Source organism: Oenanthe melanoleuca, chromosome 8, assembly GCF_029582105.1.
Source record: "Oenanthe melanoleuca isolate GR-GAL-2019-014 chromosome 8, OMel1.0, whole genome shotgun sequence".
Lineage (NCBI taxonomy): Eukaryota > Metazoa > Chordata > Aves > Passeriformes > Muscicapidae > Oenanthe > Oenanthe melanoleuca.
Window position 1 is genome coordinate 26540102 of NC_079342.1, and position 16265 is coordinate 26556366.

Below are 16265 nucleotides of genomic sequence, written 5' to 3' on the forward strand. Positions count from 1 at the left end.
TGTCAGCTTGCAGCATTCAGTGCACTCTGATGCTGGAGGGCAAAGTTAAGGTGGTGCAGGTTCCTGCTGTTCAGCCAGTCTAGATCTTCTTGCATTCAGATTTCCTTTAGCTCTGAAATTCTGGGCTTCCATTTCAGCATAATGGCAAAAAACCCCAACAAATAAAAGACATCCACTTGTCTTTTTCTTTGCTTTCAGGTAGCTGTTACACCTGCTTTACCTTTGTTTTATCTGCATTCAGGTTAGAAATAATAAATAATAATGTTTTTGATGGTGTGTGTAAAACACCTGAATAGCACCACCAACTTTGTCTGAGAGCACATCCACAACGTGGTCTTAAGCACATGATTTGTGATGAGATAAGGACAATCAGACTCCAAGGTGTCACAGATGGATTTGTGGGATAGCAGGGAAAACATTCAGATGAGGCACCCTCAGACACCCAAAGCAGGAGATGTGCACTAAGGAGCAAAGAAAGGGCTTAAAACTGTGTTTTTATTCTCCAGAAGGATGCATTTCACCCAAAGCCCAGCTCCCAGGGCAAGGAAAGATGCTGTGCTGGCTGTCCTCTCTCTCTGAGCACTCTCTGGCACAGTTGGTTGGGGACAAGAACTAACTTGGCTCCTCCACAAAGTCTCTTTTATTAGTACTCATGTAACTTGGCCTGTGGCCACGCCACCTCCGGCTGCAATCTTGTCAGCTCTCCCAGCAAAGCAGGGTTAGGCCAGGTCGTTTGGGGGATAGGGAGAGGAAAACCCAGATTGTGCCTGGAGTGGCTCTGCTGCCTGCCTGCCTGCCTGCCTGGCACCCTCTGAAGTTTTGTGATCTGCAGGATGGTTTTTTTCCCCCTTTTTGGCTTGCTGTGTCCATTCCTGTAACTGTGGATGTGAGGATGGAAAAGAGCCCTTTGACCCAGCAAAGGTGGGAGAAAACCCAGTGAGCAGGCAACCGAAATTTAAATGTTGTAAAAGTTTTTCTTTTAAAGCAGGAGACACTTGCCTTCAGCTGCCTGGGGCAGCCTCAGGTCCTCCCAGTGGGATCCATTCTCCTGGGGACCTGTAGCCTCTCCACAAGTTCAAAGACAACTGTAGGAATTTGTGCATGCTTTTTCCTGGTACCTGCTGGCCAAGTGGGAAATCTGATCAAACAATCATGGATGGGATTCTTCAGGTCTCAAATTCGACAACTTTTTCCCTTTTTTATTTTGGAGATGAGGAGCTTTATCCAACTCTTTTGTGTTACTGTGGTCACCAGGGAGATGTGATACCTTGTTGAGTAAATTTGGCTTGCAGATTTGTGGTTTTTTTTTTTTTAATCACTTGATGTATAGTTGCTAAAGGAGTCATTCTCTGGTGCAGACTCAGCAGCAGATGCTGCTTTGAGGTCTTGGCCTGATTTGGCTGAAATTGGACGTTGGGTCAATAGCTCAGTATGTCCAAGGACATTTGGACATGACACACAGCTCCTTGTGGCCAGGTTCTGGATGGCCCCTGTTTGCAAGGCAGGCACAGGGGCATTACCAGAGAAGAGAGGAAGCAGCTCTTCCCACCACCTGGAGAGCTGAGGGAAACTTTCTGCTGCCCTGTTGGAGAAACCCCTGCTCCCATATGTGCCACCACAGCTCCTGAAAGTTTTTCTCCTTGTTTTTAGCAGTCAGGGAAGGCTGAATTATTTATTGCCTTGGAGCTGAGCAGGAAGATGGAAACACAGAGGTTACTGGACCTTAAAAGCAAGGCAAACCCACTAACCTTTCTGTTTGTACTGTCTGTGGGAATCTGCTTGGGCAGTTAAAAATATCCCCAGAAAGGGAAGCGATTTTTGGTTCCTCTCCTGTGTATTGAACAAAAACAACTTTTGCAGCCATAGCAGCAAGACTTTGCTTGATTCCAGTTACTGTGGGTATCCTGCTACATAACTGCAGCCAGGTTCAGGAGTGTTTCTCCCAGGTATTTCCCTTCCAAGGTCGTCCCCAAGGACGAGCTGTTTGCCAGGCTGCACCTCCCACGCACACTCGTGCTCCTCTCCTGAAATCAGCCCTTCTCTGCCTCTCTCCCCACTTCTCAGTGCTTTCTGACCTGCAGAGGATGAAGGATCTGCAAAGTCATGTGTCAGGCAAGGCAGCTCACACCTTTCAGTGTTTGTGCCAAAGAAATGAATCTTCCCTCTGAAGCCTCCAGAGTACGAGTGTTTTTCATTATTTGATGACTCCCAGCTTTTGATTCTCTCTGATATTAAAAAGGAAACTGTGAATGTTGAGAGCATCATCATCTCTAGACTTGCCAGGGATCTTCCAGGATTGTTTTAGGCCTTAGTTGAGACTCTGGTGTTGAATGTGCATATTTCAAGGCTTTGCTGGGTGTTAGAGCTGAAGGAACATTTGCCAAAAAACCAAACTTGCAACCTGTGGTAGTTAAACAGACAGTGTGTGTAGTGCTTGGATGTTTCTGGTCTCTGCATTTTGATTCTTCTTTCTACTCAGGTGTGACTGCTGAAGCTGATGTTTGCTGCCATGATTTGTGTGAAAACTGAGACAGTTTTGTTGGTTGCATCCTGGTTCCTTCTCTTCCCACTGCCTCCACCAAGGTGTTTGGGGTTGCTTGTGCACTCTTGCAACAGAGAAATCTTTGTTTCCATGCCTTCCTCAGCTGTACCTGTGGAGTGCTTGGAGCACAGAGGTGCATCCAAAGTGCCTTTACCAAGCTCCCATTGGTTCAGTTTCTCTGTGTTAGCCCAGACCATCAGTGTTAGCTGAGCATTGGTGTGGTGCACCTGGAGCTTTTGTGCTCTGCAGGAGCATCTGTTGGACACCTGCACATCTGCTGTGGTGTGGGTGGTGCTCTTCTGCTCCTGATTTATGGGGCTATTCGTGCAAGTTTCCTATCCCTGGATTAGGATTTTGCTAAAGTGATGGTCACACACAGAAGTCGAGTATCAAAGCTTTGTGTGCTTCAGTAGCTGGTGGGTAAAGGTGATGCTGTTGTTGTGTCCTCAAGGGCAATGTTTTCAAAATGTATATTTCTTAGGGTCTTTTTAAATTATTTTTCCTAATGTCAGCAGGGATGCCATGCTGGCATTGGCTGTTATTCTGAATGCTGAAGCAACAGCATGGACACTGTATCTGTGTGTTTGCACCTCCCTGCCACAAACTGCCCTGGTTTGCAGAGCTGCTTTGAAACAGTGAAGCGCCCGGGGCTAGTTCTTTCTTCTCAAGCTTTGCATCCTTCAAAGAGAAGGCTGGAGCGTGTGTTTGTGTTCAAGGCAGCTTGTGGGGGGTCGATGGAGGGTTCTCTGGGCAGTGCGTGTTTGCAACGGAGAGAAAATCCGCACCATCCTGCTGTCCTCTCTTCCTCCAGGAGAGAAATAAACACAAAACTGAGCTTCCCTGAGCTTGGACAGGAACTACCTGTCCATGCATTAATGTGGGGAAGGGAAACAAGGAAGAAGACAGACAGGAAGACGAACAGCCCCGCTTGTGGATGAGAAACCAGCCAGCGATGAAGCGGGGTGGTGAAAAGCAGCAGCGAGCGCTGGTGCTGGGTGCAGGTCCCAGCTGTCCCTCCCCAGCTGGCGTGGGGACACGGCCAGGGTGGCTCCTGTGCTCCTCAGGGCGTCCCCAGCCCTGCTGTCACCTCGCATTAGCCGATGGACACGCTGCAGCCCCGTGCAAATGTCACCTGTGCCGGCGCTGCTGCGGGGGCGGCCGGGCAGGACTGAGTCCTGTCTCCCCAGCCCACCCTGCTGCAGAGCAGCTCCCCTCCAGGAGGAGAGGACAGCTCCTCTGTGCCCCAGAGCATGGGAGAAAATACCTGCAGTAAAGCCATTCCATCCCCATGAGCCCTTTCTGGGTTCTGCTGGGAGGTGTGGGACGCAGACCATCAGTATCTTCTTACAAATAATAGAATTTAATTATTAATTAATTAATTAACTATTTTCTTTCATGACATGGCTGTTTGCACCGTCCAAAACCTCCCTGGCTTCTTAGAAGTGAAACACTTTTGAGTGTATTCAGCTGAGTGAATAATTAACCCCAGGGTCAAGGATGCTTTGGCATGGCTCTTCCTGCACACCTTTCAGCCATGAAAATTGTTCCTCTCACAAGCTGCTAGTCTGCTAGCAGTCATTTCTTATATCCCTCTTGGTGCACTCTGCCTGAAAATGAGAATCTGAGAGGAGGATTTTCCCCAGGTGCTGGAGAATGCATTTCTGCTCCCCTGGGGAATGGATTAGCAGATTTATCCCAGAAAGGGGCTGGAAGTCAAAATTTGTTTCTTTTTTTTTGTTGTTTGTGGGCTTTTTGTGGTAGTTGTTGTGCTTTTCTAAATGGATGCTTTATTCCAATTTGTAACAGATGGATAAAGTTGTCATTTGGTAAGTGGAAAGTTAACACTGCAGGATTTGACCAAGGGTTTGTCAGAGCCTTGGCAGGACAGTGTGGGCAGGCACTGTAGGAACAAGCCTGTTAACTCTGGTTTGTGTCACCAGGCCCTGGCAAAGCCTGGCTTTACACCTCTGTGCTCTCCAGTGGGTGTTTTCATTTATCCATCCATCTCCACCAGCAAACACTCAGTGCATTCACACTTCAGTATTTCATTGCTGGGATAGCAGAGGTTCAAACCCTCTAGGTCTCCTGGATTTGACCTTTGATCCCATCCTGGGCTCTAGGGGACCCCCCTGGGCACAGCCCCGAAATGTTTGTCCCTTGGCAGGGGCACAAGCCCACAGTGGGGCCAGCAGCCTCCTTGTGTGAAAGTCTGGAAGCTTTCACATGAAAATGTGAAGCCTGGAGCCTCTCTAATGGAGAAACTTAGCAGTGACAGCATTTCTGTAAGGTCTGGCATAAAAGCAAACAGTTAACTCTCCTGGGTGTCTTTTCTTATTGGTTTAACTCTTCTGCATGATACTTTCAAAATATGCCCTTTTCTGTGTTAATGGAAAAGGATGAAGAATCATTCTTCTGCTCAGCTGTCCTGGTGTGATAGATCTTTGCACAATATCTCCTGCAATGACTTATTTTCCAAGCTGAGGAATCCTCAAAGGCAATGTTGTTTACCTAGTTATTTAAAGAGGCATAAAAGCAAATTCTTTCTAGGTCTGTGCTACAGATGCTGAGGAGGACTGGTGTGAGTTATGGCACCACAGGTGATGAAAAATGCATTTGCTTTTCTCTGAAGCTGATAATGGTCAGGATGGCCCTTTTAAGCCCCAAGAAACATCTGAGGTGCCTGTGTGAGCTGAGTGCTTGCTCAGGTAAGGCAAACAGCACATCTTCTGCTAAAGGCACTCTGTCCCTGGGATGAAGGACTTGAGTGCTTGGAATCCATTCCCAGGTCGGGATTTTGCAGTCTGCTGGCAGAAAGCAGGCTGTGTGTGTCCCTGATGTGGCAGGGGGACGTGGGGACTCTGTGGCAGCAGGCAGGAGCCCTGGCCCTGCCTCCAGACCGCCTCGCTGCCTCCCAGGCTTCTGCTGTTGTCACTGAGCCTCCTCCTGCTGCACATCGCTCTCCCACCGGGAGAATTGATCCAAAAAGCCAGAGCAAGAATTGACAAAGACCTTTTCTCCCCCTCCCTCTGCAGAATTAAGTCTGAAGTGGGTTGATAACGGCGGATCGAGTCCTCCTTGACTCTGACAAATGTCTTTAATGTTATTCAGCAAGCTGACCTTTTCCCGTCTTTATTGTGCATCTTCCCTTTGAATCAGACTTGATTGTTACTTCAGGTAGAATAACAAACACTGTCACGTAAATAACTTTGCAATAATGTTAAAAGGAGGGGTGGGGGGGGGAAAGCCACAAAGAAACAAAACACCAAAGCGCTGCCTTACTTGCAAATGCAAGGGGAGGATGTATCCTCAGTGCCAGCCATGAAAAACCAGCTGTGTGACCTTCCCACACAACATCTTTGCCTTGCTACTCCAGGGAATGGTCTCCTGTGTTGAGAAACCAACAGAGAAATAATGGTTCACAGAAATGTTAATGACAGCCAATGCTAACTAGGGCTGGAAAATTTTAAGGGAGGGAGGAAAGGTCATGTAAATCCTTAAAATGCACCCAGATACACAACCCATTGGGACTAGTGGGCATTTGGTGCCTAGATACACTCTGAATATTTGTGACTGGTCTTGCAGAAGACAATTTTTAGTCTTTGGTTGAGCTGTCCAGCCTTAGAGTCTGCCCTGAAGTGGCAATGGTCAGGGTTATTTTGCTTTTCTACACTTCTTCCCCAGCAGGGTTCAGGGGCAGACTGATCTCATGGGGCTCAGCTTGGTGATGTGGAGGAAACCCTCTGTCCCTCTAGCTGTGCCCTGGCACATCTGTGTGGCCAAAGCCTCTGCTCTGATTTGTACAAATGAGGAAAAATAAAAAGGACAAATCGTTTTGTGGCTGCCTCATCCTGAAACTTCACGAGCCGTTCCTGTTGCTCCAGCTCCTGTGGAAGATGCTGGCATCCAGCTTTGGGAGTGAGCACATGGAATGGAACAGTGGAGACACACGTGGGTGGGAAGGGGGGAAATTAAACCATGGGAGCACAAGGACAGAGCCATCTCAAGCAGCAGAGGTGCTTCATAAAACATGTGGAACATTCAGAGTTGCCAGGCTGGCTGGTGAGGATTTCAGGGTTTCAGAAGTGTGCTGTCTCTAGATATTTTTTTTTTTTGGAAAAAAGTAAATGAAACCTCAGGGAAGAGTTCAGAGCAAACCAGCCTGAGGCAGGCAGGCAGTGGTGCCTTCCCCCAAGTCTGCTGAGGCACTGGAGCAGAGAAGGAATATTTTGTTATTAAGCATTACCTTCCCAATAAGTTTTGTTGCTGGATGTTACTCCTTTTCCTGTACTATAACCAACATTTTGTTTTTTTCCCCTTGTGAGGTTACGACCTGCAGTGCTCTTGGCACTAACTTTGTTGGGTTATTTTTTAAAATGAGCGAAACAGCTAACAGTTGCTAAAAGGTTATTTATTGTAGAAGCACTTTAGTTTCAAAAGGCACAGTTACAGACATCAAAGTTTATGCTAAGTTTTGGTATAAAGTCTCAAACAGAACTAGAAGCTGCTCTTGTCAAAGGTCCAGGGAAGCTGATGTTGCTGCAGCAGCTCCTATCTTCTTTTTGGGTGTTGACTGATGATGGTGAGCAAAAGCAAAAAGAAAAGCAATGGCAGGAAAAGCAGAAAAGCACTAACTCTCCCCAATACATATTCTTATAAGATTTTTTTAACAAGCTAAGATGTAAACTCGAACCACCACTCCTTAACTTTTTAAAATTTTAGTTTCTTAACACATTAAGTTACGTATAAACCACGCGTGCAACTTACTTTGTTCCATTTAAAAAATGTAAATAATACTCTTACTATATTATGTCTAAGCACTGTCTGCAACTATAGTCTTAAAACCTCTCCTAACAACATTAGCAGGTTTTTCAACCGTCACTAAAACTCGTACTTCTACTTTAATATCTAAAATTTTTACTTATTAAAAGCATTAAAGCTCATACTAAAACTTACTGACTTACTTACTTATCCTAAAACTTAAACTTACACCTCTACCTTATGCGTAAGTAACTTAATATATTTCAATCCATCCAAAAGCTTTAACTCAATCCCTATAATCGGGAGATCTAAATATAATATAATATAATATAAAAATATAATAAATATAATAGAGAGATCTAAAAATTTTAAAAACCCCAATTCACTGCCTCCAACACCCTTTACAGCACAATTTGCCGGTCGGTTTTGCGGTCGGTTTTGCGGCTGGCGTTTGGCGACCGCGGCTGTGGCGCCCTGCGAGTGAGCATCACCTCTCTGCTTCTCCCTGCAGACTCCCCCGTGCACGCCAGCTCCACGTCGGTGAGCCTGTCCTCGGGCCTTCCCTCGGGGAATCCCGTGGAGGGACCCCACGGGTACCTGGAGCCGGCCGCGGGCGCCGCGCGGGCGCTGCCGTCGCCCATGAGCGCCCTGAGCTCGCCCGTGAGCGCCCTGGGCTCGCCCTACAGGGTCATCGCCTCCTCCCTGGGCTCCCACCCCGTCGCCCTGTCCTCCGCTCCCGGCGTCAATTTCGTGGCCCACGGCAGCCCACAGGTGGGGATGAGCGCGGTTCCTTCGCTGGGGATGGGTAAAGCCACAGATGTTGAGAGAGGGGGTTGGTTGGTTGGTTGGTGGGGAGTTTGGCCACTCAGGGGGCTCAGGTGTGTCCTGGTTTGAAGGACAGGTGTCTGCCAATAAAGGCAGGAGCTTCTCTTGAAATGGAGAATGTAAACCCCCTCCCTCCAAATTATTATAATTTTGAAATTAAGGGGCTCTCAGGAAAAGATTTTTGAATTTTGAATAACAGTTCTTTACTAGGAAAATTAAAATAGAAATACAGTATTACAAAGAACAATCCCAAAACCCTGCCAGAGTCAGAATCCAAGCTGACACCCGTCAGTCAGTCAGGGTGTTGGCACAGTCCCATTCAATGGTGGCTGCATCCTCCTGCAGGGGCAGATGTGGTTCAGCTGGAGCAGTGCTCCTGGAGAAGGTGCAGTTTCCTCTGAAGGTGCAGGGATGATGTGGAAAGGTCTGGCTTTCCTCTGGAATGCAGTGGAAAGAAGGTCCCTTGGTGTCCAAAATGTCAGTTTTTATCTGGGTAGGAAAGGCTTGGCTGCTCCCCTGGCTGGAGCATCTCCCAGTGGGATGATGGAATTTTATCAGCCATGCAGTGGGACTGAATGGGCCAGCAGCAGATGATATCTTCCTGGAGGGAGGATGGGCTGTGGGAAAGATAAAGATGATTGCCCAGCTGGTTTAAAGCTGGCCCATTAGCAGATAATATGTGCCAGGAGATCAGGGTCACTGCCCCACCCGGCTCAACAGATGGGGACAGAATACACATTTCTGGCCACATCCTGCAGTGCCATCCAAGACAAGTTGCAAAGAACATTTTCTACCCACTGAATCTGCATAAATCACAGAGACCACAGCAGTTTTCAAATTCCCTACAGGATAAGGGAACAGAGCTAATTTCCAGCTTTGTTCTCACTGTGGGTGCAGTCCAGCTCTGCTGTACATGGAAACAGACAGGATAGCCAGGGGCTGCAGCACGTGAAACATTGCCCTTCCTCCTGCAGAAGCATATCTGCTTCGTTTCATTATCTGGAAAGCAGACAGACTTTCTAGGGAGAGACAAATGTTAATGCTAAATGCCAGCCACCTACTGTGTTGTGTATAAACTTGGCCTGAAGCGAGGTGAAGCACTCCCATCCTTACTGCCTGTGCTCACCTGGGTGCTGAGGTTTCCCTTCCAGACCCAGGTGTTAGGGCTGGCACCTCCTGAGCCATGGATGGGGCTGGGAGCCTCCCAGGGTGGCTCTGTGGGATGGAGATGTGCTGCTCCTAAAGCCTGGCACCACCTCCTGCATTTCTGGTGGCAGTGTGGCATGGAATGTTCTGGGCATCCAGATATAAGTGAAAATTCTACCTCTCATAAGCAAGACTTTGTGTTTTATTAGTGGGACCCAAAGATAGCAAGTGCTCAGAAGTCTCGTGGCTCCTGCTGAGGGAAAAGCAAGGAGATGATCCCACTCTGCCCCATTCCCTGCTGCTACTCCTTGGAATGCCTGAAGCTCTTCCTAGCACCTGCAAGGCTGGGAGAGGATGGTGTGAGGAGGTGCCTGCAGAGCTCTGAAAGAGAAGGAGGTTTGGCTTACCTTTCCCCAGCATCCTCAATTCCTGTGTGGGCTCCTGCTGTCAGCAGTGGGAATGCTGGAGCATTCCTCTTCCCCGTGCACCACCCAGCTGTTCCTCATGGATCTGATGGAATTTGTGCCCGTGACATCAAGGGCAGGATGGCTGGACAGGAAATTGTGGCAGTATTGGCAGGTTGGAAGCCTTTCCTTTGGGATTGGGGATGCTCTGGGAAGTGGTTTCCCCAGCCTGGGCGCCGTGCCAGGTTCCCAGATCCGAGGAGAGGGTTCCATTTGTGTTGCCTCTAATGCAAGGAGACAGCTGGGCCCTGGGGATTCAGCAGGGAGCCAGCTAATGGATTTGGGTTCAAGCAGTTGTCCCAGATATCATACATGATTGCACTTAACCTGCAGGAGTCAAGCTCTAAGGACAATGATGGCTAAAACTGCCCTGTGTGTCCCCCTCCCGTGCATCTCTCTCCCTTTTATTGTTTCAAAGTGCAGACAGGGAGGAAGAAAAGGTGGCACCTGAGTTCTGAGTGACAACCACAGAAAGTTCCTCCTGGCTCAGCATTTTGCCAAGATGATGGGGATTTGTGGGGAGGAAGGGGTTTATTTCCCATTTTCTTGGCCTGGAATTTGAAGCATAAGGCTTTAGAGTTGCCAGTGCCTGCTTTGAGTCTCTGCTGGGGAGATCAAACCTCTGTTCCTCTGGGCAATTTTTCCCAATACACTTATATTTTCTAATGGAGCAAAGCAACTTGTCTCCTGATTTTTGCTAGATAAATTTTATTTTCCATATTATTAAAACCTTTGAAGCTTTGAAAATGAAGGGACAGCAGTGAGGGAAGCTAAGAACAGGCTTTGCCTTTTTATTTTTCTGATGACAGGTCCAAAAATTCCAGTGGGATGGACCCTTGTTCTTTGCTGTGGAAATTACCACTTTTTTTGTGGGAAATGTGCAGTTTCTTGGAGCAAATGGAGAACTTTCAGCAACATGCATGAAATCTACTGTTTTAAATGTTACAGAGATTGGAATGAAGGCTCGAGCTGGGTCTTCATCCAAACCTTTGTTTTCTATCCCTGCTTCTGCCTTCTTTCTGGGAAGAAGAATTTGAGCTGATGAGCTGGCATGACTGTTCCAAACAAACTCAGGGATGGAACAACCATCCCCAGCCCTCAACCCACGACAGTGGGAAAGGTGATTTGATGGAAAGCTGGGAGAGACATTAGTCTGCCCAGACAGATTTTGACAAGATGTGCTTAATCCTCCCTGCCCTGCCCGTGGCTCCAAAGCAAACAGCAATAAAATGAAGCCCTGGGTAACATCAGGCTTTGGTCTCTAATCGATGTGGGTTTGTAACCTTTAACTTCAGCAGCCACGAGCAGCTCCTGGGGATCTCAGCTGGGGGCTCTGCATTGTCTGCCTGCATCTCACAGCCACCGATTTTTAGATGCTCAACCTCTTTTTTTTTTTTTTTATAATTTTTTTTAAATATTCTGGTAACCCCAAATCTGCCACCTGTGGTAGTGTTTGGGAACCAAAGTCCCAGAGAGTCCCCAGATGACCACGTTTTCATGTGTACATGCAGATATCATGAGTCAGGGAAGATAACCCACTAATTTAATTTTTTTTTTAAACATTATTACAGCTTCCCTAGCCATGCAGCAGTGCGGGTTGGACTGTAACAAATCACCTGGCTGCAAAACTCTTCTTTGCTAAGCTGTTAGTGCTGGTGGCTGCCAGCAGGCAGCGATCAGCATCCTCTAATGAAGCAGGCAGGATCCCACCAGCCTCATGGCTTGGAGGCTGTAACTGAGCAGCTGAGCTTTCAGCCTGCCCTTTTCCAGCTCTGCTTAGTCCTGGCTTTGGTTAGAACATGAGGCAGTATCTGCTTTAGTGCCTGCTCAAACCCCTCCTGCTGCATTCAGCAGAGGATGCCTGCTTGCCCACGGCAGCCCCGTGGACTTGCTGAGGATAAACCTGTGGGACAAGGCCAGCAGGAACAGCAAGGGAAGGGTCAGCTCCATTTTGGGGTAGTTTCATTGAGATGTGAGTCTCTCCCCTCTAACCTGTATTGTGGCTTCTGCAGCTCAATGTCCTGAACAACGTCAGCAGCTCGGAGGATGTCAAGCCCTTGCCGGGTCTCCCAGGGATGGGGAACATGAATTATCCATCCACAAGTCCAGGATCCCTAGCCAAACACATCTGTGCCATCTGTGGGGACAGGTCCTCAGGTAGGGATTCTTCCTTGGGGAGGGCTTTGTGCAGTGAGAACTCTCCTGGTGCTCTGAAGCAAGGCTTGGGGGCTCGCTGGGGCCATGCTGGCATTGCAAGATCAGGGCTGAGCCTGGCTGTCTGTATTGCAGATTAGTGCCCAAAAGTGAGCAAACCTAAATGTCCTCTTTCCCTTGTGTGTATAATCTCATTTTACCTTCTGTCCCTGTTCACCAAAGGTAAATCTGACAAAATCTCAGTGTTCCCATTTACCTGTGCTTTGTGCTAGCTGCGTTCTGGCTGTGCCTGGGTTTTCTCTCTGACCCCATGAGCCTTGCAAACCCTCCTCATATCAGTGCACCCCACTGCCTGTGGCTGTTCTGCAGCCAAGATCCAAGATCACCCCACTGGGATGCAGCCCTTCCTTATCCCAGGAAAGCAGTGCTCCTGTGGTTTGGCTGCTGGTCACTGTGCTGCTGAGGTGACACCCTGCAGGTTTTCACCTTTGGCTTTGGTTGGAGCTCCTCCACGCTGGAAGGAAGGGCAAACACCTGCCTGCCCACCCACTGCCTTTCCCCCCCAGGGAAGCACTATGGGGTGTACAGCTGTGAGGGCTGCAAAGGCTTCTTCAAGAGGACAATCAGGAAGGATCTGATCTACACCTGCCGGGATAACAAGGACTGCCTCATCGACAAGCGCCAACGCAACCGCTGCCAGTACTGCCGCTATCAGAAGTGCCTGGCCATGGGCATGAAGAGGGAAGGTAGGGCTGGGGCTGCTGGGAGCAATGGCTTTGGAGAAATTTTCCTTCATTCTTTAGGATGAGTCAGGCTCTTGGTGACAAAACCCCACACCAGGAGCGTCAGGGCACTGTGGAGCTCCTTATGTAAAGAAAATGAGGATCATTGTTTAGGTTGGAAAAGGCTTTTTGGATCAATGGAGCCATTGGCCCAGCAATGCAGATTCCACATTAAACCCTGGCCATGGGGATGAAAGGGAAGGTAAGGCTGGGGCTGCTGGGAGCAATGGCTTTGGAGAAATTTTCCTTCATTCTTTAGGATGTGTCAGGCTCTTGGTGACAAACCCCACACTGGGAGCGTCAGGGCACTGTGGAGCTCGTTATGTAAAGAAAATGAGGATCATAGTTTAGGTTGGAAAAGGCTTTTTGGATCAAGTAAAACCATTGGCCCAGCAATGCAGATTCCACATTAAACCCTGGCCATGGGGATGAAGAGGGAAGGTAGGGCTGGGGCTGCTGGGAGCAATGGCTTTGGAGAAATTTTCCTTCATTCTTTAGGATGTGTCAGGCTCTTGGTGACAAAACCCCACACCAGGAGTGTCAGGGCACTGTGGAGCTCGTTATGTAAAGAAAATGAGAATCATAGTTTAGGTTGGAAAAGGCTTTTTGGATCAAGAAAAACCATTGGCCCAGCAATGCAGATTCCACCACTAAACCCTGTCCCTAAGTGCCACATCTACCTGAACTTTAAAGACCTCTGGGATGGTGACTCAGCCACATCCCTGAGCAGCCTGTTCCCATGTTTGACAACCCCTTCTGTGGAGAATTTTTTCCTAATAAGGAGAGGGGCTGATAAGGGAAGAGACTGATGGGGAAGCTCCTACACTGTATTTTTCTTCTCACCTAAACACACACACTGGTGAGCATTGAAGCTTTTAACTGATTTTGACCCAATCTTGCTTCTAATTAGTGACTCTTAATAGCTTGGACCCCTTGGAAGCCTGTAAAGCTCTGCTGGGAGCAGCACCCAGCAGTGAGGGGTCCTGCAGCCTTCTTGCCTCCTTTGTCAAGAGCAGCTTCCTTTTTCAGTTCTTGATTTGCTGACTTTATTTGTCACCACCTAATTCTTGTCCTGCAGCATCACCAAAGCTGTGCTGCCTCGAGCTCCCAGGGCAGCAGGGGGCTGCAAAATCCAATCAGGCTGGAATCAAAGACTTAATCCCAGGCACAGCTCCCTCTTCCAGCCAGGTGCAAAGTGGTTCAGAGGACCAGGGTGTTAAAGCAACTTCCTTTTGCAGAGAGTGAAAATTTAAACCCCAGGATCCTGGTTTGGCTGCAGCAATCACAGGGGTTTTTTGGGAGCTAGAGAAACTGGGGACAGAGTGCAGCTTGAGTTCAGGGGCTGAGTGATGAGCCAAGGTATTTCCTTGCCACGTTCCTTCTTCCAGTAAGATTTTGGTGACTTCAGAAACACTTGCATGGTTTTTTCCTGTCCCTTACTCTAAAGAGGACAGATATTCCTCCCACCTGGCTGGCATATACCTGTGTCCTGTGTTGCCATCCCTCACAAGAGCTAGGCTGGATGCCCCACTGATCCATCTCCTTGGGTGCTGCCATTTCTCCCCAGCAGTGAACTAAACAATATAATATCTAATAATATCTAATAATAATAGTAATAATAATAGTAATAGTAATAATAATAATAATAATACTTCAATGTATTATATTGTATTTAATATAGCAATATTATATTTATTTAGAATTATATTAAAAATATTATGTCTGCTGGTCACCTTTTTTTTTTTAATGCAGGATTGTCATATTTCCCTTTGGGATTTCTCAAAAAAAAAAAGTGTGCCCAGGACTTCTGTTGTACACAAGATACACAGGTCCTACACTGACCAATCTTACACACAGCAGCCCTGGGAGCTAATAACTGAGCTTTGGAGAGAATGTAATGATTCTGTGCCTTCAGTCAGTAGCTATTTTGGAAAACAGAGAGGGGAGAAGGGAGGGAAGGGGTTTGGGTACTGATCTAGAAGGAACTTTCTAGTGGGGAGGATGAGGAGGAGAGGTGGAAGAGGGAGAGGTGACGCCAGACTGGGTGGGATTTTGCTCAGGAGTGAGACAAGCAGCATGTGTGAATCCAGCTGGGGGTTTGGGGCTGTCTAGCCCTGCTGCTGGATGCTCTGGCTGCTGTGGGATTGTTGAAAGTGTGCTGGGGCTGATGGAAGCAGCTGAGAGCACAGAAATCCTGTGTGTGAGTGCTGGGTCCCTCCTGCCTCCTCCAGCCCCTGGTGACAGCCGAGTCCAGGCTGCCACCTGCAGGAACCAGCTCCTCCTCCCTCTCTTCTGGAGCTTCACACTTTGGAAACCACAACCTTTTGTCGAATTTGGAGGCTGCTGGTGTGGGAGCAGCCGCTTGAATGGCTGCGCATCTGAAATATTTTTTTATTAAAAACAATGTTAACAATGCTGTTCTGTTCTCCCCCTGCTGGGGGGTGTTTCTCCTCCCACCTGTGGGCAGGTGTGGGTGCAGAGAGCTGTGCTTGTGTCCCACAGCTGTGCAGGAGGAGAGGCAGAGGAGCAGGGAGCGCAGTGACAACGAGGCTGAGTCCACCAGCAGTGGCAGTGAGGACATGCCCGTGGAGAGGATCCTGGAAGCTGAGCTGGCAGTGGAGCCCAAAACGGAGCCCTACAGTGATGTGGGCACAGAGAGCTCGGTAAGGGCCACTGGCACCACCTGCAGCCAGAGATGAGGGGCTTTGAGCTGCCATTTCAGCAGAACAACAGGAAGATTCTGCTGCACACCACCTAAAAATCACCAACAGTCTTTCTGTTGAAGCTACTCTGCATGACAACTAAAAAACAGCCTATATGTTGTTTTCCAAACTTTTTTTTTTCCCAAGTCTCCTTTAGTTTCAATGAGTAGATAGGGAAATAGATGCTGGAGAGTCTGAGCCCTGTGCTGGCTTCCACACGTGCATGGCCATGAACATTTCTGTCTGCAAGAACACTGCTGTGGTTTTTCTGTTTGGATTAAACTGCCCGTGCCTGTTCAGGGGCTGCTCCCTGGCTTTCAGATGTGCCCTGGGGAGCAGGACTGCAGCCAGCCACGAGGGACTTGCTTTGCAAAGGGCAATAAGCAAACAGAAAAGTCTAGCAACCAGCTTGATGCCTTAGGATTTAACTTTGATATTTTTCAAATCCTGTACTGCTTTAGTGTACAACTCTAAAACTCCATATAGAGTGTTAGCTACTGTCTTCACATTTTATTCAGACAAAACAATGAAGAAACTCAAGGACACCCTACAGCCTCGGGCCCCAAAAAGTATAAAATAAAGTGAATTAGGGGAGAGCAAACTGGGGATATATGACTTCATTACCTGAAGCTGTAATTGGAAGATTAATCCCTGATATGTAAATGGACCAAACATATATATATATGTATTATAATAATAATTAAAAACTCCTGACCATCATCCTTCTTGGGTTCAGCCCCTCTCAGAGGCTTTTGCCTGCCCAAGATGTGCCTAATGAAGGCCTGTAATAAATACTCCTTTTTATTCTCTTAATCTTGTCTAGCCTCTGTTGTAGGTACCCACTGCAGGCTGGCTTGGCTGGCTGCAGAGGGGACAATGGTAACAAATGCCT

The 16265-nt window shown here is 48.0% G+C and overlaps 1 protein-coding gene across 3 annotated transcripts in view; it reads left to right on the top strand.

Moving 5' to 3' along the window:
* RXRG (retinoid X receptor gamma) overlaps nt 1-16265 on the top strand; it is a 39976-nt gene that overhangs the window by 19819 nt on the left and 3892 nt on the right. For 2 of the 3 annotated variants that reach the window (XM_056497063.1, XM_056497064.1), the window contains exons 2-5: nt 7812-8071; nt 11748-11892; nt 12456-12635; nt 15174-15334. In XM_056497063.1, the coding sequence (XP_056353038.1) occupies nt 7812-8071; nt 11748-11892; nt 12456-12635; nt 15174-15334 (746 nt within the window). The remainder of the gene's footprint in view (nt 1-7811; nt 8072-11747; nt 11893-12455; nt 12636-15173; nt 15335-16265) is intronic. The other variant, XM_056497065.1, reaches the window with a different exon arrangement.